Source organism: Paramormyrops kingsleyae, chromosome 10, assembly GCF_048594095.1.
Source record: "Paramormyrops kingsleyae isolate MSU_618 chromosome 10, PKINGS_0.4, whole genome shotgun sequence".
NCBI lineage: Eukaryota > Metazoa > Chordata > Actinopteri > Osteoglossiformes > Mormyridae > Paramormyrops > Paramormyrops kingsleyae.
The window spans coordinates 26,765,504-26,786,889 of NC_132806.1; the positions used below are offsets into that span (position 1 = coordinate 26,765,504).

The 21,386-nt window shown below is 46.9% G+C and overlaps 2 protein-coding genes across 2 annotated transcripts; both read right to left on the reverse strand.

Moving 5' to 3' along the window:
* Positions 1 to 1,177: 1,177 nt before the first annotated feature.
* ubl3b (ubiquitin-like 3b) lies at positions 1,178 to 6,267 on the reverse strand. The gene is made up of 5 exons (XM_023797657.2): positions 5,420 to 6,267; positions 3,159 to 3,267; positions 2,628 to 2,714; positions 2,368 to 2,445; positions 1,178 to 2,276 (listed from the first exon to the last, which is right to left on the reverse strand). The coding sequence occupies exons 1-5, from the start codon at positions 5,444 to 5,446 to the stop codon at positions 2,224 to 2,226; spliced, it is 354 nt and encodes a 117-aa protein (XP_023653425.1). The 5' UTR covers positions 5,447 to 6,267; the 3' UTR covers positions 1,178 to 2,223.
* A 1,269-nt stretch (positions 6,268 to 7,536) lies between these two features.
* On the reverse strand, positions 7,537 to 20,661 carry slc7a3b (solute carrier family 7 member 3b). Its single transcript, XM_072717611.1, has 12 exons — positions 20,443 to 20,661; positions 14,509 to 14,887; positions 13,924 to 14,085; positions 13,625 to 13,787; positions 13,379 to 13,497; positions 12,731 to 12,953; positions 12,378 to 12,517; positions 11,221 to 11,323; positions 10,687 to 10,898; positions 10,098 to 10,255; positions 9,870 to 9,978; positions 7,537 to 9,375 (listed from the first exon to the last, which is right to left on the reverse strand). The coding sequence occupies exons 2-12, from the start codon at positions 14,873 to 14,875 to the stop codon at positions 9,230 to 9,232; spliced, it is 1,902 nt and encodes a 633-aa protein (XP_072573712.1). The 5' UTR covers positions 14,876 to 14,887; positions 20,443 to 20,661; the 3' UTR covers positions 7,537 to 9,229.
* Positions 20,662 to 21,386: the final 725 nt, after the last annotated feature.

The window sequence follows — 21,386 nt, forward strand, 5'->3', positions numbered from 1 at the left end:
GCTATTACATTACTAGCAAATACCAAGTAAAATATGATTTATGGATGTGGTTGTTAGTGGAGTATAAGAGCAGGCGGATATTGCCTCTGCGACAGAAGCTTCCATGGATTCTCTACATCCCCCCCTCCCCCCGCCTACCTAAAACACACACCAACAGACAGACACAGGCCATGACAAGCAGCTGCATTTCAGAAACATAACCCGAATGCGAGATCTGTGCGGCAGTGAGACGGAGTATCCCCGCTGCCTTCCCGAAAACCCTCTGCCAACGTCAACTGGAAAGCTGGAGCGGCCTGCAGCCAGGCACCTCCTCAAAGGAGGGGAGATGCTCCCCGGGGGAGGGGGACACTAAACTCCACCTCATACTCCATTTTTCAGTAGCTGTGGTTATCATGTCCTTATTGGAGGAGGGGGCAATGAGAGAACTACGAATGGCACAAAACTATGCCCCCCCCCCCCCCAGCTAAAAAAAAAAAGGGGGGGGGGGGAGGGTGATTCAGTTTTCAGGGCATTGATCCTAAACCCTTGTGGGTTACAGCTGTCGGATCAATATTCGACAGCACCCTGAAACCAGAACCACAGGGATGACTGAAACGGAATATAAAAATCATTGCAGGATCTGGTACCAACAATAGTGACAGAGACCAAATTAAGCCTGGGGGGGGGGGCTGAAAGGTTAATTAACTCATGATTCAAGGGAAATGCCAAAATGAGCAGAATGTGGGAGAAAAATCAGTATTCTGTGATGGAGGTCTCACTCAGGCTTATCTGCAGTGACATGCAGTGATCTTCTTCCAATCTTACAGATTCTACACCTCGATCCATCAGCTTCACACTAGCAAGACACTTTATCTTTACTACCAGTGTGTTTAACCTCCAAACTTTATAGTACAGTACATTGCTGCCACCTAGAGGTGATGAGCAGTATGAGAACTACAAAATAAAACCAGACAGCGACAGTTTCCATGGATTCTGGATATTTTGAGGCTTCCAAAGCAGAGCTCATACCTGACGTGCAACATGTGATCCTGACAGATCTATAGTTAGACTGGCTGGGGAACAAGCCAGGGCCGACCAAAGCTCTATATCAATCCTTTATTTGGCTCCAGAGGGAGATTCACTTTTACTTAAATCATGACATCCACACACCGGGGAAGAAAAAGAGACAACACTCCAGTACCACTTATGAGCACAAGTGAATTCTCCTCGTTTAATATTTACAGCACAAGGTCAGTTATGATGCTGGCAGATGCGAGTGCTCAGATTACATCTTAGAAGACTCCATTTCCCAAAAACCACACGGAATGTACCCCCTCCCCCAGCCCCCAAGCACAAGCACACCCAGGGAACAGAAAGAGACCAATTTAATACAACACTTTTTTTTTTTAAAACATATCATAAACAAAAACAGTAATAAAACTTCAGAATTTCATCAGCAAGCAAAATGACTACATCTATCCATACAGGAGGTGAAAGGCTAGCTTATCTCTCCATTGGAGACCAGGCTATTACCCACCCCCAAACTGATTAGTTCCTACTGTAGAAACAGCAACCCCCCGATTTCTCAGATCCTACCTATTTCAGCATGGAGGGCAGGGGGTTGTTTTAGTTTGAATAACTTGTCTGCCTATAATGGTCACAGAGTCCTGGCACCCCCCCAAGACCCCCACCCCATGCCCATCCAGGGTCACAAAGCCCGTGAGACACCATAAGCTCTACTGTCACGCCCAGCTTCTGCAGCCAATGAAAAACTATCTGTGCTTAATTATGACATCAACGTGGCATTTGTCTGCATGGACGGCATTAAGCACACACATACAGCTGGGTCCCCCCCCCCCCACCCCCAGCAGTAACCGGGCACAACAGCACTCCCCGTATGCTGTTCAGGGGTAGCCTGAGTGTTAAGGCGTTAACTCCCAAAATGCTGTATACTACACAATCCTCACGTTAGAGATGAAAGGCTTATTTTGGGAAATATACAGCTCAGGGAAGTAAGGGAGCAGGTGGGTGCAAACCCACGTATCCAGCCCTGCGAGGCACCACAGTCTGACCGTCCAGCATCCGTGGCTTCGGTTAATTATCACTATTGGCTGAAATGAGTACTTATTGATTTGAAGGGAGAGTCCACCAGGGACGATGCCAGAGCAGGCATGCCATGGGAAACTGGGGGGGGGGGGGGGGGGGGGGGGGGGGGGGGGGAGAAAGAGGATGCAGCAAAGGAGTTTATAATAGCAGGCAGCAACTGCTCTCTGTGTTCTTATCCCGGTTTCTCTGTCCTGAAAATAAAGATAAAAAAAAAAAGGTGAAAAAAATACATAAAGAGCAGTAACCATTAACCGCATTGCCAAATTCCACCCTAAAGCTCACCGTGAGAGTTCGGCTCTGGCAAGGTCTCTCTGGCAACAAGGTGCATCACGGTGGTCCTTCCAGTGGGAAGTTTTAAGGCTACGGGGAGCACAAACAGATAGAGAGGAGCATAACGTGCTGTATGTCTGACGTGTCGATAAGCTCAAGGTCTGAACTGAAACTCCTATGAAAGCATCACCGTGGCATCAGGAATTGATTTGGATTCTAGATTTTTCAAAGTAACTGCACCCTTGCGTCGGCGTGTGTGTCAGACTGCCCACCTCCAAGAGTCACGTTGCCATGAAGAAACCGGCCCTGGTAGATGAGCCGCAGGATGCTGGGGCTGCTCACCTGTTCTTCCTCCCAGCCTGTAGAGGGCAGTAGAGGCCAATTTAGCCAGAAGAACAACACAGCGGATGTCTTGATAGAGTCATTAACTGTGGCTAATAAGGGGATTAACATTATTTAACATTATTGAGACCAGCAGCATCAAGATAATGAGTGTTAACCCCGAAAATTCAGCTAGTGAAGCTTAAAACAGCAAAACATCAGCGACAAAATACACTACGACTAAAGCCAAAGCTGGCAGTGAGGATGGTGCCCTGGCTGTTTAAGCAGCAGCGAATCCTGTATTAGTGCTCTACAGATGAGACGGGTGATTCCTGAAATCCGCTGCTTTCATGAATTATCAAACAAGATAATCAGTAGGCTACTTACTTGTGAAGAGTAGAGTTGCTGTGGTTAATTAGCAAGATAACTAGTTGCTGATAATGTTTTTGATGGAAACCCCCCCCCCCCCGCAGCAGACTCACCCAGGGGCCAGTTGTTGAAGACGTGCTTTGCAATGTCACTCGCCGAATCATCAGGGGAGAACGTGAAGTCTTTCGTCTTCCCGCTGACCAGAATCAGCCGAAGGTTCACCTAGAAATGACCGTGGCTTTAGATTTGCAAGTAAATGGCGCCACAGCCTATCAGAGGCATCCGCTCCTGCGAGGGGCGCAGCACGGGCAGCTTCTCATAGCCCTTCTGCAGCTGCGAGCTTTAGCAGAGATGGGGGCCAAATTACTGCAGTTAGGGAAATGGCCCTCTCCGTCGGGTGCTGGAGAGCCGAACTCGAATGAAAACATGCACATCTTGAAATGCAGTAATGAAACTAAATGACCCATCAATCGGCAATGCAATTCCTCAGCCTGAATGGCACGTGGCCCCAGGCACCCAGGACTGCACCCTCACCTCCCAGGGGGCCCTGGCCATGCTCATTAATTATGAATGACCTGGGCGTGTCCTCAGCAGGCACACGCTCCGCTCCTTTGTGCCACACACTGGAGCCTTTTAGATCATTTCGGTTCCTAATCATCTAGGTAGTTGGTGTAGCTTAACTACATCTGAAACAGCCCTCAATCATATGAACAATGACATAGATATATACCCCCCCCCCCCAAGTCAACACATATTAAGCTAGGACTTCCGTTTCCAAGACACGCCCTGCGATAGCCCCTGCAGTCTGGCTCTCAGGGGCAAAAAAGGAAAAAAAAAAAAAAAACTGCTAAGCATGTAGACAGAGTAGACTGTCCCTCCCCAGGCGAGCAGCCATAAACTGAACAGTTTATGCATCCCCTGCTGGGGCAAGATAAGCAGTGTCGAGGCAGCCAGTACTGAGGATGACAAAAAAAAAAACAAGCCTGACCTCTTCTCCACACGCTCACCTGCCCGGACTGACCCCTGACCTCTGGCATACACTCCATCTGCCTCTGGAGGTTGTCTAAATCTGACACCTGATTTGGCCCTGACACACATAAATCACAGCATGAGGTAAATGACTTTCTAATAGTGGATCTTTGGACAGGTGCCACTCTCAGCAAGAATCTTTCATAGGATCATCAAAAGAAAAAAAAAAATTCTGCTTTATTTTTTCCCCCCCTTGTTTTATGCAATTGGAGAAACCCCTGGGTCTTCTTAATTAATGGCATCCAAGTGTATAATGTAAATACTGGAGTGAAATCCCTCGGCAAAAACACAAAGCATTTCCTGCAGAAAAGTGGGCTGTCTCTGGTCCCTCTGCCACCGATGTACACGACTTCAGTAGACAGAGAGGCTTAGGATGGTGGGATGCATGACATCAGTGCAAACCCCAATATGTTCTCCAACACATGGAGCCATTGTCCTCAAATCTAGAAGACGACTCGCGCTGCTGCCCGTACGGCTTTCCCTGTTGGCCTGGTGTCACAGCCATTCCTTGGCCACGTGAAGCCATGATCAGTCCATGCACCCAGCCAGCAAGCCAAACCCCCCCCCCCCCCAGCAGAATGCAAAAATCTGCCCATAGCCCCCAGCAACAACGAGTAAAGCCTAGCTGGACATAACTTATTTCTCCCTTGTACACAATAATAATTATCTTGAATACACAGTGCCTTTAAGGAAGATTTCTGATTTAAACTCACAGGGTTATGGGTAAATACAAGTGTTAAGGCTGAACATTATCAGACTTCCAACCGTTAAATTATATTAAGACTAACATCAAGCCAGTCAATGGCCACTAACATTAAATCTGGCAGATAAAAAGATCCCCCCACCCTTCTTACACATAAACCAAAAACCCGTGATCTGACTCAAGAGCCTTTGCAAAATTTCATCAAGACATTAATAATGGGACACCTCCTCTCAAAGTCCCCATCCTCTTGCTGGTGCCCCCAGAGATCAAATTATTTGGGCAGACAGATTGCCTTGGGGGTCTATAATAAGATTTGGGGGGCACTAGAACAGCGAGAGAGGGAATCGCGCCTGTGCACGTCTGCGAAATTTGGAGCAATCCGAAAATTAGGAAGCTGGCAGATGGCGACCCAGGAAACAGGTTGCATGTGCGTTTGTGTAGTTCAGTGCCGTTTCATTTAACCCCCCCCCCCCCCATCACCATACCCATCCCCCTCTGCTGTCGCATTTCCTCTCCGTTGAGCAAGACCAACAGACACACATACACACACACACACACACAGTGAGGCGATGGTATAAACACAGGCACATGAATTAAAAGCAGGCGATTCGCCAGCTGTGCAGAACACATCCGAGGACTCACCGTATCGGGGTCCTTCTGCGGGGTCATGCTTCTCTATCAGGGGCGTTAGATCGTCGGGGGTAGGGAAACGGGCGACCCCCTCACTGTTTCGCCCTCGTCTTCCTCACCGTGATCTTTACACCAGCACGGCTACTAACAAATGGACCACGCCGTCACATCAAAACAGCATCATATGGTACCTAACGGGCAGCGAAACGTGCGCCCATCGGAGGCGACGAGACGCTGACGGCTCGCTTAGTTCGTCGTTTTCTACTAAGAATAACAGTTCGTTAATAGACGGACGCTTACGAAAAACCTCCACTCTGACGGCTGCACATTTAACGTCCAACACGAATAATTTAAATAGGTGATATTATTTAAATTGGGAGAGTTCTTTCACACACAAGCACAAAATAACTGACCGAGATCGCGGGCGACCTGGTCGGCCAGATATGAGGACAGCAGCACCGTGTGGATAAAGCGCCAGCCGTCAGGTACGACCGCTCGGCGTGATGGGGATGCACGGCCGGGCGCTATACGAGCAGGAAAACCGACAACAGGGACTGTTAATTCGCGAGCAAGACTTCGCAATTTACACCACTATTGTGCATCAGGGAAGAGGACCCAAAATGCACAAATACCTATAAATCTTCCCCTTCTAAACGTTAACTTAAAACACAGGCGATGTAAAACCGACAAAAAAAACAACGATATTAAACACTAAAACGTCGATCTTTTTATCGGGTAACCGCTACGTGAGGCATTTCCATCCGAAGGGATGATTATCTTCGCTCGATAAAAGCAGCAGAGCCAGCTCTAGACTGACGGCAGTATATTTAGCTATTAACGCCGGAAATCAGCTGGCCCAAACCCCGGAAGTGAGTAGCGCCTAGGGCACACTGGATATAGTAGTCTTATTATTAACAGTTCCACCGGATATTGATCCTGGGGTGCTGATATGCTCTATCCCGGGGGCGCCGTTAGGGCTATTTTATCCCCCCCCAAATAAATGTATATTTATTGGCTTAAGTCATGAGTAGCTTTTCATATTATATATGTTTGCTATCGGCCCCCCTAATGAAGATTTAGCCCCCCATCCAAGAATCTATGCGTAGAGATAAATATGAACAAACAATCCAGATTTTTGCCATTTCATGTTTCAGGTGCGGTTCTTCAGGGCTCATGTGTTTTCTGGACACGCACACAATTTGATTCATTTTGACCCTAATGATTCATATAAAATTGTTTTTACTTGGTTATTCCTATAACTCAGTTATCAACAAAATATTAACAATGGCATCACCAACACTAAATAAGCATTTGTAGATATTTGCAAATAGAATAAATTACATTGTTCCTTTGGAATTAATTTTATTAGAAAAGGAAAGGAATTTTATCAGAAAACTGTTTAATTTACAACTCAATCAATACAGGACATTCATATATACAGAATACAAAAATAGTAAACAACTAAGCATGATGTGTGTAAAAGTGTTAAAGTTATTACTTGAAATGTAAATATTCAGACACAATTTGATACATTTTGTGTGCAGCAGCTAAGCAGTAATACTTCATGAATCCTGCAGAAATCCCGAAAGACAGAAGGCAATACTTGTGTAAATGACACCCTTTATCATCTGAAAGTCATGGTTTTCGGTAATGTTATATTCACCAGACATCCTCTTTTGCAGTGTTTCCCAATCCAGTCCTCAGAGAACAGACAGGCAGTGCCTGGGATAGGGCTGTCTGGCAGGGAGCTGGGAGGAAGCAAAACATGGACCGGCTGTGGGTCCCCAAGGACCGGACTGGGAAGCAGTGCGCCACTGTTATTTGCAGATGCTTGTACTTTAGCCCCATGCTCTCAAAATGCACCTTTAACATCTAGCTTCAGGGTACACAAACATAATGTATTCCATATAACAAAATAAGCTTGAGTAAAATATATTTTAAAATTCTACATCGAGCACATGCATGTGTACATTTTAAGTAAATTGATGTTTTGCACAAAGCAGGGCTGGCTACACCTTTAAGAGTTACGGAGGTCAGTAAAATCTATGTATGGGAACAGTTATGCGAGGGCTCCGCCCAGTTCAACCACAAGTGTCTCCTCCCTTCCCCCCCCCCCCCCACCCCCCGCAAAAAAAAAAACAATCATTCAGACTTCACCTCATGGAGCCCTTGGCGATGACAGAGCAAGGGGATCACTAACATGCCTTGTGAAAACAATGGCTGCTTCTGTTCAAAGCAAATCCCCATCCTCCTAAAGAAATCTGCCTTTGACCCAGTCACCAGCAAAGACCTACTACTCTGGGCTGAGGTTTTTTCCAGAACCTGCCAGATAAGAGCACATTCCAGCACTGCTGGGGGGCGGCCTAAGACCAAACTCCGCCCCAGCAGTGACAATGCTACAGTAGCGATGGGAGCCAATACTACAAAGGGTTTTTTTAAGTAAGCAAATAAAGAAACAGATATAAACAAAATATAAGCAAAGCTCTGGCAAAAGTTCTTAAGAGTGTCAATGATTTTTCTGGCCAATTGGCCAAAAGTGTATAACTCAAAAAAAAAATTAAAACACTACTTCATGCACTGCAACATTATGTAAGTTCAACTTTAAAGAATTTTAACGTCACAGATTCTGCTCCAAAAAAACCACAATATACAGAATTTAACAAAACACTTCCATATTAAACACAGTACTTTATACAACAGCTATTACATCAACAAAGCGAGTCAACTGTAGTTCAATACTAGAACACCAAAAGACTCACAAGGAAAATGTGCTGTGCCATCAAACCCACGATCTTCCACTCTGTAGGTCATTCAAGGTGATATGTACTGCGTACACTGGATATTAAGTGCACAAGTTTTTTTTTAAATGGCATGTAAAGGAATGAAAAAGGTAAACTTGTCTTTGGCCACAAATTCAACCAATAACTGAGAAGGGCTCATATTTAATGACACTTTTATAGGTTATAGGTTTTATAGGTTAGCTGGGGTATTACTGTCAGTTTCATTAGTCATACAAAGCTGTAGACCCTTGTCAAATGTTGCACATACATAAATATTTATGTATATTACAAAATATACATGAAAGTATCTCATGTATGTTCATAAGGATGTTTCTTAAAATCTATTTGTACACATTCAAAAATAAAAAGAAACTCTTAAGCAACAATTTCTCAGAAAATGAGAAATAAGAGCTGGCTCATGCTTGTCAAGTTTTTCGACGTTCCTGTCCCTGTGATGGGGGGGCATGACACTCTCTCTCTCAGGAGCTCCCTGATTCTGAAACTCCTGCTGGCCACAAGTAGATCCACAAGCACCCTAGTGATATGGTACCAGGTCCAGCTTTATCCGTCCAGGAGCGGGATGCAGGGGTGCCGAGCTTGAGCTACTGGCCAGATGAGAGGGTCGGGGACTGGGCCAGACCACTGGTCAGTGGCACGGTGTTGGGAGGACTAGCTCCGCTTTTTAGCCGACAATGTGGACGAGGCATTGGGAAGTTGGACGTTAAAATGGATGGATGACCTCTAACGTAACACTGTGCGTGAGGGAACTGCACTATGTAACCAACGGCAACGACACCGATTTCTTAAGACTTCTACACGACCTGCACTTGCAGCTTGTCTGAGAGGGAGAGAGAGAAAGAAAGAGAATGACAGAGGCGAGCCCAGTCGTGCACACCCATCACTCAATCCTGTGGGGAGATGACACAGTTTGACCCCATTGACCTCTGGGTCGTCCAATCACAGGACAGGATATATGCTGGGAGACATTGGGGTGGGGAGGACAGGTGGTTTGAGGGGAGGGGTCGTGTGGGAGGGGACTCTGTCATGGGGCCATCGCCTCTGCTTCGCTCTCATCCCCAGCCATGTAGATGGGGCTCTTGCCTCTAAGGATGGCCTCAGGGCTCTTGGTTGAGTTCCTCACAGCTTCTGAGCTGTTCCAGATCCCATAGGTGAAGTATATGACAAACCCTGGATGAGGTTTTGAAACACACTCAGTAATTTTATTACACTTCACTCCAGACAGTGATGATTACTTTCATTTGTTAATTACTGTTAAATAAATGCATAGAATGATTTGGGTAGCATTGTGGGTAACACTGCCTTGTACCATATGCTTCTTGGGAAGACTCCAGCTTTCCATGGGCTTCTACTGGATAAGCGTTTGGAAAATGTATGGATAGATTGCGGGTAATGCAAGTTCTCATTATCGGGAAGGAGTCTGGAGCCTTCAGACTTAAGGCTAACCAATCAGATTGTAGAGGAAGTGGGGACAACCAATCAGATGGGCCCACCTCTTCTACAATCTTATTGGTTATCTCTCTGAACCAATCATTTTTTGTTCTGCCCTCAAAACATATTGGAGTAAGTAAAACTTCCACAAGCAAACTTAATGCAGGGTGATAAGACATCATACAACATGTAAGACGCTGCAGTTGCGAAAATGGCCACAGGGAACCACTCACCCATGATCATCCACACAGCAAAACGACACCAGGTGGCCCAGTCCAGCTGCATCATCAGGTAGATGTTGACAAACATGCTGACCAGTGGCAAAACAGGAAGCAGGGGCACCTGATTTGGGGGGGGGGGGGGGAGTAAATGGTAAAGAAAACACACATGGAAGAGGAAAGCACCCTACAGGTGAGGTGGAATGAAAAGGTGACCCCTTTGGATACTGAAGGGGAGGATACCTTAAAGGTGAGAGCCTCCCTGCTCTGTGGCTGCCTCCAGATGACCAGCAAGCAGAAGGCAGACAGCAGGGCCAGGATGCCACACAAACTCAGCCACGCAGGCTGGCTGCTCATGCTGCACAGGGCCAGCACTACACACAGCAGTGTGAAGAACACACCTGCAGGGGGCGAACAAGAGCTGTCAGAAACCCCCCACCCTTACATCCCCCTCATTAATGAGATGATGCAGTTTTGTGGCCGGATGGGGTTGCCATAGCAACATGCCAACGGCGCGCGCACACACACACACACACACACGTGATTGAGCCTCTGCACTAGAAAAAATTACCTATCAGATCTTTAACTACAAGCCTCTAACATCCTGATTTCCTTTACATAATCATGTTACTATTTTTTTAATGATAATCTAATAACATGCCCATTAATTTGCTGCTACTGTGTTTCACCACAGACACAGTGTTGCTATGTGGCCAATAAGTCTCCATTGAAGCTGGGAAAATTGTTTGTTGACCATGTCTCAGGGGGTGGGGGTGGGGGTGGGGGGGGGGCTATTGCCTCATTCGATTGCCGGGTTTGGGGTCTGACTCACAAACGGCTGCTGTGGCCACGTAAACGATGAGGCCCGAGGTCTTGGTGGGTGACTCAGATTCCGGCTCTAACAGCAGCCTTAGGGAGAATCTCTCCTTCACCGGCAGTGTCTCCAACTCATCGCTGCTGTCTCCCGGTGTCATAGGGGCTCTTTCCACCAGCACCTCCGGCTTCTCGCTGGGCCTGTGCGCACCCAGGCTGCCGGGTTGGTACCTGTCCAAAACAGAGAATGTCTTATTCCATCACCTATCTACTTACCCATCTCCACTTGCTCCACTTTATACTGATGCTGCGAATCAGGACTACTTCCTTGTGGTAGAAAAAAATGATTTATGCTCCTGGAGCTCAACAAACACAGCACTGAGATAGCCATACAAAGGTCATAGGTTCAAATCCCAAGGAGCGGACATAAATTACAAACCACCCTTCTACTGTATTTTTTGGACAAAAGCATAAGATGATTGAATAAATGTAAACTTCAAGATGAAAGCTGAAAAATGAGGTGTTTGGACACGCGGCATCCGGCCTGACTTACCGCAGGATGAGCACGCAAACAGCCACCAGCGTATAAGCCAGCAGGGTGCCGATGGACATCAAATCCACCAGTGCAGCCAGGTCAAACAAGAAAGCCATCAGAGCTGGGGTGGGTAGAGGTGGAGGTTCAACACACTGTTTACACAAGCCTAGGGAAGTACGGCGGTGAGAGACCTTTCTGGAATAACAGATACAGGCAAAGGACAGAGAGTGGCTGGTGGACCGGATTACAAAAGTAAGAGATGGGGACCAATGTGAAACGGGACACTATACGTCAGCGTGACTCCACATAACCGGGGACAAAGACCTGGAGGAAACCCTGCGTGCAAAAGTATTCCAAACATCCTGCATGCACAAAGAAAAACCAACAACAAACGCAGGGTGGAATTAGGCTGACCGAGAGGCACACAGTCCTGTGTCCACCTGAGGTCAGTGCCCTGAAAGATTCAGCGCTGTATAAAACCTGAAACACCCAGCACATCAGCCCGGGGGGGGGGGGTCTCCTTAGCTAGCTGATCATGAACATTAACATAGCAACTAGGAACAATAATAGGAAATGAATAATCATGCAGTTAAACCTAAATTAAAGTTATACCTAATACTGTAAAACACAAAGTAAACTAGAAGAAGGTAATAAACAGATATCCAGTCTGGAAGAGGCACCGAGCAGAGACTGGCTCAGCCGGGTTCTGACACCAGCACCGGCAGACCAGAATCAACATGACAGACAGACCTGGGCAAACAGCAAGGTTCTGCTCTGCAATCGGCATGAGAAAGCAGAGATGGACACAGACGTGAACTTCATGATATGATGTGCTAACAAACCCCCCCGTCCTGGACAACTGAAAATATTTTATTACATCCAGCAAAAAAAAGTGGTTCACTCTAAAGTCTCTGCCAGAGACACTGACTATCCCTGCTGGGGAGGGACAGTGATGTCCAGTATATACCTGCCTGTCACAGCCTGGGGGGGGGGGGGGCACCACACAGAATAGCCAGAATATACACCCATCTTTGAGAATGCTTGATTGAAAGATTTATCAGTTCAAGTTTTTAACATAGATTGTAATTTTTGAGTGATTCTGTGCCAAAGAAGCTGAATTTCAGAGAGAAAGAGAGAGAGACAGAGGGAGAGAGAGAGAAGAGTCTCAGGGTTACCTGCCACAAAGCCAGAGACCAGGGTAGCCAGCAGTGGAGTCTTCGTCTTCTTGTTCATGCGAGACAAGAAGCGAAACAAGAGGCCGTCCTCCGCCATAGCGTAGATCACCCGGGGCATGGGGAACATAGATCCAAGCAGACTGGGGGGGGAGTGGGGGGGGGGGGGAAACAAATGTCACCATTGCGGAACCAAGGAATGGACACCAGACAGTAATACTGGGCCAGTTTCACCTTGGAGCAACTGGAATAGTTTGGCAAATGAATGAGATGCTTAACTTCCGAGTCATAAGCAAAGCCTCCTGCCTTAATAAGGTGCAACAGAAGGTCGAGAGAGTGTGGGGGGAGGGGGGCACCTGGTGGAGAGCGCACAAAGCGACCCGGTGGCCACGATGTAGCGGGCGGGCGCCCAGCCGACGTAGCTGAAGGCTTCGGGCAGCGGGCTCTGCGTGTTGAGCTGGTAGTACGGCATCATGAGTGTGAGTGCCGCCGAAACACCGAAGTAGGCCACGAAGCAGATGAGCAGCGAGGCCACGATGCCGATGGGGATGGAACGCATGGGGTTCTTCGCCTCCTCGCCTGGGGGGGGTGGGGGGGGGGAGGGGAGCAAGGGGCCCGGTGAACATAACGGACCTCTTCATACCAGGGTGAACTCAAACGGTCACCTACATCTTCACCACCCGACATCCTGAACCTTCAAGCAGGCGGCAGTCAAGATGGTGCTAAATGATTAATTTAGCAGACACTAAATCCACGACGTACAACTGAGAAAGCAGGGTCAGATAGCGCCTGAAGCGACTGGGGCTGAAGGTCCGTGCTTGACACCGAGAATCACATGCTCTGGGATTTGAGACGGTGATCTTCTGATCACAAGCACGGTAGCCTATCCCACTGAAGCACATCACATTTCACACAGAGGTGATACCCTTATGCGCATTTCGCAAGTAGACACCATCTCATATGCTTGTTATGAAGGGTCGGAGCGACGACGGGGAGAAACCCACTGGTAGTTGCGATGCAGTCAAAGCCGACAAATGCGTAGAAGCAGGTAGCAGCACCAGACAGAACCCCGCTGAAGCCAAACGGAGCAAAGCCTCCAGCCCCAAACGTCTCCTGCATGGGTCTGCGTGAGAGAACAAGGGGAGAAGACAGAGAGTCAGCTGGTGAAATCACCAGAAGGGGACAACTAAGATGAACAAACGATGCCAACGATAGCCCTGATTCCCCCCCCCAGCAGAGATCACACCCACTCGCTGCTGTTGGTCCTGTTGAAGTCCTCGACCGTGAGCTGCCAATTGTGGGTGTCGCCCTTGACGAAGCCGGAGATGATGACAAAACTGAGCACGATCAGGTTCACCCCCGTGAACACCTTGTTCACCAAGGCCGACTCGCTCACACCAAATGCCAGCAGACCTGAGGGATGGAACGAGGAGAAGTCACTTCACCTCAATTAGCCGACGTATCTCAGTCACCTCAGTGTTGGGCAACCGCAACACCTACGACCAACTGAAATTACCGCTACACTAATATCCACTGCCAGGGTCCTCACCAGTGAGCAGCAGGACCAGGAAGAAGGCGAAGAGGTCCGGGTACTTGGCCAACACATTCCCCGGGACACTGATGGACATAGAGGCCGTGAAGAACACGGAGATCTTTTGCTCCACCAGGTTGTCAAAGGTGGAGCTCCAGGCTCGGGCCACGCTAGCCGTGCCTGAGGCGCAGGCACAAAGCAGAACATTAGAGCATCATAATTACCATGGCAACAGACCAAAGAACATCCATTCCAGGCAGGCACTTCAGTGGACGCCTCTGCGGTGGAACGGCTCTTATAAACAGCCGCGTCTCCGCACCGGTAATTAGCCAGGGCCTCTGTTGCATTTGGAGAACACTCCTCGATCGTCTTTTCATAGTGAAAGGGCTTTGAAGCCAAATAATCAGTCATTTGTATACCGTTTCCCAAAGTGTCACATTCAAATGACTCTAGGATAGTTCTTGCTAACGCAAAAACTTCACTTAAGTTTACAAGCAGCTAGCTTTTAATTCCATATAGAAATGACCTTCCATCCACTGGATATCCGCGTCTAAGCCTGTGCGCGTGACACTGCGGTATGCCGTCCCCCCCGGCAACACTCACCGATGACATAAGAGAGGATGAGGTTCCATCCAGTGATGAAGGCCCAGATCTCACCCACGGTCACGTAGCTGTAGAGGTAGGCAGAGCCGGTGCGGGGCACGCGGGCGCCGAACTCGGCATAGCAGAGACCCGCCAGCACGGAGGAGAGTGCCGCGATCAGGAAGCACAGCACGATGGCTGGGCCCGCCTTCTCCCGCGCCACCTCGCCCGCCAGCACGTAGACGCCTGCACCCAGCGTGGCGCCGACGCCCAGCGCCACCAGGTCCAGCGTGGACAGGCAGCGGGCAAAGCGCGACTCCTCTGGGGCCGAGTTCAGGACGCGCCGTCGCAACAGCATCTGTCCCCAGGAGGCTAGCTTCCTGTCCATTGTTGCGTACGTCTGACGGGGAGGGGACTTCGTTAGACCAGTTAGTGCCCGATTCATTCATTTAGCTGTTGCTGTAATCTAAAATTGTCCTGCCTCACAGATCCCTGTTCTAGACTAATTCACACAATCAGTAAATACAATCAGGACCCCTGACAAAAGCTACCATTATCCATCCTCACACACTCATGGGCTCCCTCCGAAACGGGTGGCCCTGGGTACGATGGACGTCCTACGACTCCATGACCACTAGACCAACAAGTTCCCGCATGATCAGCATGAGTGGCCATTGTGGTTTCCATCGCGAGGCTGGGGGTACACAAATCACGGCGCTGCTCCTTAGATTTCCAAGAAACTTACCTTTAAATGCACTAGTTAACCGTTTCATCCCACGAAACAGGGAAATATTTGATATCCCTTGCAAGAATGCTTCAAATTTTACCTGCTGTTATAACTGCTACAGGAGGTTACTCTAATGAATCAAAGATATGAGATTTTCTTGCTAATAAAGGTACTCAAATGGCAAACATACTGTATATTTATTTGATAGCAAAGAATATTGAGTGTATTTTTAGTAAACGTTAAGGGAGTAACATGCAAATGAAGATCTCAGTGTGTGCAAAAACTTTTGGCTGGTAGTTTGTGCAGATAGAGTCATATGACTGTGAGGAGGTTAGAAAAATGTGACCTCGATGCAGAGACAAAGATAAATGGTGGCCATCAGCACTAAACAAATGTGACTTTCAGTAGAAAAACGTTGCATCCAATTTCTGAAACATAAGCCAAAAAGGTGATGCCCCCTCCATTTAAAAGCTGCTACAGGAAGAAGTGAAGTAACGACTCTCAATGTAGGCAATATCAAAGCATGTACGCTCCTGTCCCCTAACCCCCTCTCTACCTAATCAGCCCCCACAATCTCCTGTCTGAGTGCTGTCACTGACACCCGACTTTTCTGGTGGTGGTGGGGGGGTAATCCTACTATGAACTCCATGACACATAAGATGCTGGTCAGCGTAACCATAGCAACAAGAAAGGCAGCAGAGGCAAGGGCATTAAAGGACAATCTAGCCCCCAGTCGGAAACTCGGGGTGAAAGTTTTGAAACAATGGTCTCCATTGAATTCGGGCAGGGAAGGGGAATCATCACAGGTATCCCATAAGCGTGGGAGAACAGGAAAAGGCAGAATGGCGAAGCTATTTGGACGTGAAAGAGACATGGGGAGATGAATGAATCTTTAATGGCGCATGTAGGCCAAACAAACGGAACGGAACGGAACGGCGGGGACAAGAAAAGCAAGGAACAAAGCGGGAACACAAAGCACTGGGCTCAACAGAACACAAACACATGCCACAAATAGACCATCAAAAAGGCAGCGGACATCCCGTCTGAGACGGCCACGGGGCCCGGGTTCCGCCCGCCGCTGGGTCCCACCAAGACACACGGCTTTGATCGGGACCGGTTAACAATCGCCACACCCGATTCAGCTCAGAGCTGCTCTTCTCCCCTGACCCATGAAACAAAAAAACAAAGACGGCTGTACGTTCTCCAGTGGACACCTTTGCCGCTGGTAGTTCTCCCATTCAGTCCACTTCTACTGTGAGATATTGAACAATCACTATTCAGGGGACTTTCCTCACCCTAGACATGTACCCGCGACACAGGCAACTTTCAGTCTTACACACTTCCGACAAGACCTCACAATCCAACCTGCTTACACTACAGGCTGGAAGGCGGCCCTGCACACCAGCCGCTCGCACACCGGCCGCTCGCACACCAGCCGCTCGCACACCAGCCACTCGCAAACCGGCCGGAGAGCTTGTACTTGCCGCTTTCTTGTCCATCCCGTTTAACTCCCATTAACTAGGCTTCACTGGATTTATGTGTCATATTTAACAAAGTAATAAGCTTCAGAACCTCTCAAAAACAGGCTTTTTTGGTCCAACTGACCCAGCTGGAAATACATTCTCTTTATTTAATCTTGTTCATTTTTCAAATCTTAATGTTTACTTCAGCGTTAGTTTTGGTAACCTGCGATCATACCTCTATAATTACCTAGCACCACAATTTTACTAATAATGTAATAATAATTTGATGTCAATTAAAAAAAAAATCATGGGTTTTTTAAGTAAAGGGACAATAGAATTTTTTAAGCCTAACCCACAAAGCTGATTCATTAGCCAATGTTCTTGCATCATCCGTAAACCACCTTGTTATACAAGGCTCAGAGGGTGACAAGACCATGCTGATGATTTCTGTCCACCAAGAAGGATTGCAGCTCATGGTTCAAGCCCACTGACCCTCCTTAAAAAGGTGTTCTCACTAACCATCAACTCCCACTATTTCTGCTTCGGGTCCAAATTCCTTTAAGACTCTGATAAGTCTCTGACCATCGTCTTTACCTCAGTGTCAGTGGCGCGTATTTCGTACCTGTAGCACATACCTAGAGAATCACATGCATCATATAAGCTCATTTTGGCCCGCTCCTAAGTTCAAAGGCAAAGTGGGGGGGCAGCTCCTGAATACCAGGCCACTTTCGCTGGCAGGCCGACGGGTGGTTTCTCAGATCAGCAGATCGCAGCCCCCCCCCCCCCCATTCACAGGTCAGCCCCCAACAGAGGCGCCTCATGACAGCGGGAATGCTCAGCCTGGGATCCAGGGCCACAGTTGCCATGGTTACGATGTCTCATCACCACAGCGAAAAGGACACTCTAATTCCAGCAGCTGGGATCATAACAAATGCCTTCAGGGAGGCTGATGAACGGCAAGATATTGTGCTTTTTTGTCATTGTTTTTTTGGAGGTGGATGTGGGGGAGGTTAGACCCCAATTTAGCCATTCCTAATTCCACTGCAGACATCGCTACTTCCCGCATGGCATGAAACGCCCTGCTTTGAGATATCTCGTGCCAGGAAGCTGGCTCTCCGTAGACACTTCAGGCCATCCAGTACAAAAATGCCGACATATTCTATCTAACCCGCACACCTGTTACCGGGGATAACCAGCAATAGCTTACTGTCAGGTGGTTTGGTTACCTGGGCCCCCCTCATGTCTACCTGCTACGTCAGAGACAGGAAAAACAACACGCCAATAAAGTGAGTTCTCGCCGACGTGCTTATCACGAAAAAACTTCTTCGTTCCCCAGATTTAAAAATGCATTTACCATAATTGCTCATTGTTGACTTATAATTACCTCCTTTCTTAGGCTGGGGCTCGCAAACATTTAGCTACATACTCCCACAGTTTGAGTAGCTTTAGCGAACAATGTTTTGCTTTGTTCAATTAAAAAAAAAAAAACCTTAAATTCTGGCTTTTTCTTTCCCTCTCATTTGAGCACACAAAGCTCACACTTCAGAAAGGCCTGGATGCCAGCGGAGTGTGGAAACAGCAGATGCCATCGATGCCTACCCACTCGACGGCAGGCTGCGGAGTGACTCGCTCCTTCTGGGACGCTGAACTCCAGCCAGCACGCAAACACAAAACATCTGGCTGAGCAAATATTATGTGTGGGGCAAAATAATTTTAATTATTTCAAATACGAGAGGTTTCCAGTGTTCACTCCTTCAAGTTTTTTATTCTGACTAGTTTTCATTTATTTAAAAAATAGGTTTTTAGAGCTCAGACTTAGTCACCTGGAACACCTTGAATTAAATTAATTGTCAGGGTCAGCTCCTGTTGTTCCACTCTATGTCCCTTCCCTGTTTGGCCAGCAGGCATTGGTCGTATTGTCAATCTTTGTTTTCCCCATTCCCTGTTTGGCCACATGGCTCAATGCATTGAGCATGTGGCTGTCTGTGAGTCCATTTATCTTATGTTTGAATCCTGCCTCCTGTTTTGTAAATTTTGTTCCCTTGTGTTTCAATTGTATCAGTTTTCTAGTTCCTGTGTCTTCTGATTTGTATATGGATTTTGGTTCAATTCTCTGCGCCCGTGCTTGTGTTTCTACCTGCCTGTTATTCCCCAGTGTTAGATTCTGTTTTACCTGTTTTCTTTGTTAGTTCTTAGTTTCCCTGTTTAGTTCCTTTGAGTTAATTAGTTCCACCTGTTGCCTGCCCTTGTGTGTTTCCCTGATTGCTCGTTGTCCTGCACCTTCCCCAATTGGTTAATTGTCTGTCTCACTCCTGCTTGTCATTACCATATCTCTCTCTCTCTCTCTCTCTGCCCTTTTGCCTTTGACCCCTCGTGGTCCTTTTGGTTTTGTTGTGTTCTTAGTGTTTTCAGTTTTGTTAAACAAACCCCTGTCTGGTGAGCCGCAAGTGGATCGTCCACCATTTCTGCCTGTATCATGCCACGGCCTGACGCCAAATCCGTCCGAGTTCGTGACGTTAATAACGTTTGCGTCAAGCAACCAGCCCCGCTGCCTGAGTTGTTCTACTTCGTAACAGCTGGAGTTACTGAATATATATATATTTAGTCAAAGAATAGTGTATGTACTGGCGTAATAATAATTAGAAAATTGTTATATAAGACGGTAAACAAATCGTTTCTGTAACACAGGTTATATTTACCACATGGTGTGTGTGTTACCTGATGCCTGGCGATACGTAAAGTTAATTTTCTCATAGAAATAATATAATTAGTTAAGCGATTTAATAGAACCATCTCAGTATATTATAAGACTGGGGCACAATCATAGGGTAGAGGACACGGGAGCAAACGCGCACGTCACGGGCGATTTTAATGATGTAACTTCGCCGAAAATTGGGAGGACAAACCGGCCGAAACCGGAGACCCGCGCAACATGGGCAGAAGCTCGCAAACCGGGGTGTCGTGTCCGTATTTTCTATTATATAAATATAAATTATATTTGACATTCCTGTCCAGGAACCTCAATGTTTTGTATTGAGTCGTCAGACCGCGTTTCCCGCCTTCCTTTCCAGGAAATGAATCGTAATATAGTTTTCAACGCAAATGCAATATTTAATATATCAAATACATGTATATTACTTATGTAGTTACATTCATCAGCTAATGCGTTAACTTAATTGATCAGGGGAATCTGGATAATCTGTATGACTTTTCGGAAACTATACGGATTTAAAATCATTGGCGCTCAAATTATAGTTTTACTACGTTTCCATACAGCATTATTGCTGAATTAAAACACCAACCAAAATCGATCCTCGATCGTTACTGTAACATCACTGGTATGTTGTACATCGATCATCAAAATAACATACCGTAAGGCATATATATTAAGCAAAATACGTTAAGGAATGTCAGCAAAAATTGTCTCATCTGACGAGAAGTGAATGACGTTTATTTCTAACAAACATAAAACAACTTATGGCAGTAACTACTGCAGTCCAATTAGAATGACTCTTTCCTTTTATTTTCGCCTACAGACCACTAATAAAAGTACTGTTAGTGTTACCGTTGCGCTGTAGCAATTAAATCGGGATGAATGAACGCGATTTATACCTGTACATTCCTGTTCCTGTGGTTTCATCCAAATCCAAAATTGAAACACTTGCCATGCAATTTACCAACGCAGCTAAGTATACATAACGACATTTACAGGGGTAAACCGGCGCTCTGAGGATTGCCTGCGCCAGACCCCTCATTATAATTTACCTTCTGTGATGAGTCAGGCAGAATCAACAGCTGGACCAGCAAAGTGCGCTGAGGTAGAGGCTCTGAACAGCCCACCCGGTACCGCTACGACTGGTTAATGTGGGAACTGGATCCCGCGAGTATAAACTTGTCGTATTGAGGATGCACTCAGTTTGTACACAGACGCACATGTCTGCCTCCGCCCTGCCTGTTAGACGACGATTTCAGCGCCTCCCCTCACTTCCAGTGACGATCTTTTACCCCAACGAATTACGTATTTTCGGCGTTTATCAAGAATGAAGCCAACTGGATTCTTTATAACTTATCCTTTCGGCAAGACTGTGTCTTGGGGGATTTTACCGTGACAGCGTTGTAGGATGCTTAGAAATACAGTCGAAATACGGTATACCTGAGTGTAATGTCTGGACGTTATGAAACATTAGGTATTGCCTACTAATGTTAACTTTCTTTGGTTATATATGACCCAAACCGCCGTCTTTAATTCGAAAATAATCCAGTGATTAGTTCTGAAATTGCCTGCCGCTAAATCTAAAGGTATGTCTTTATGTACAGACGTGTAAGCCAAACCTGTAGAGTAATAACCGTGGTTTACGTTTTTAAAGGCACGGCTGTGGAAGGAAAATAAATATTCATTTAGCCGTTGTTTCATTAATTTAGCTTTATGTACTTCCTGGTATTAAGATGCGTTGTGGATAACATAATCAGTAAAGAACACCAGTGCTACTATAGTAAAAAACGTTAGTCTGGAACCCAGGCATGCTTAAGCCTGATATTTTGACACTTTTGAGCTTTTCACAAAATCCACTTTCATCTCTGCGCTGCTTAAAATGGGGAGGCAAAGAAACTGTTGTATCTCTTCATGGCTTTAGGTAGGATTTCCATGAACATGTGCCAGCGTGAAGCTTTATAAAAGCTCAATTCGTCACCCCAGCAGCCAGGTCATT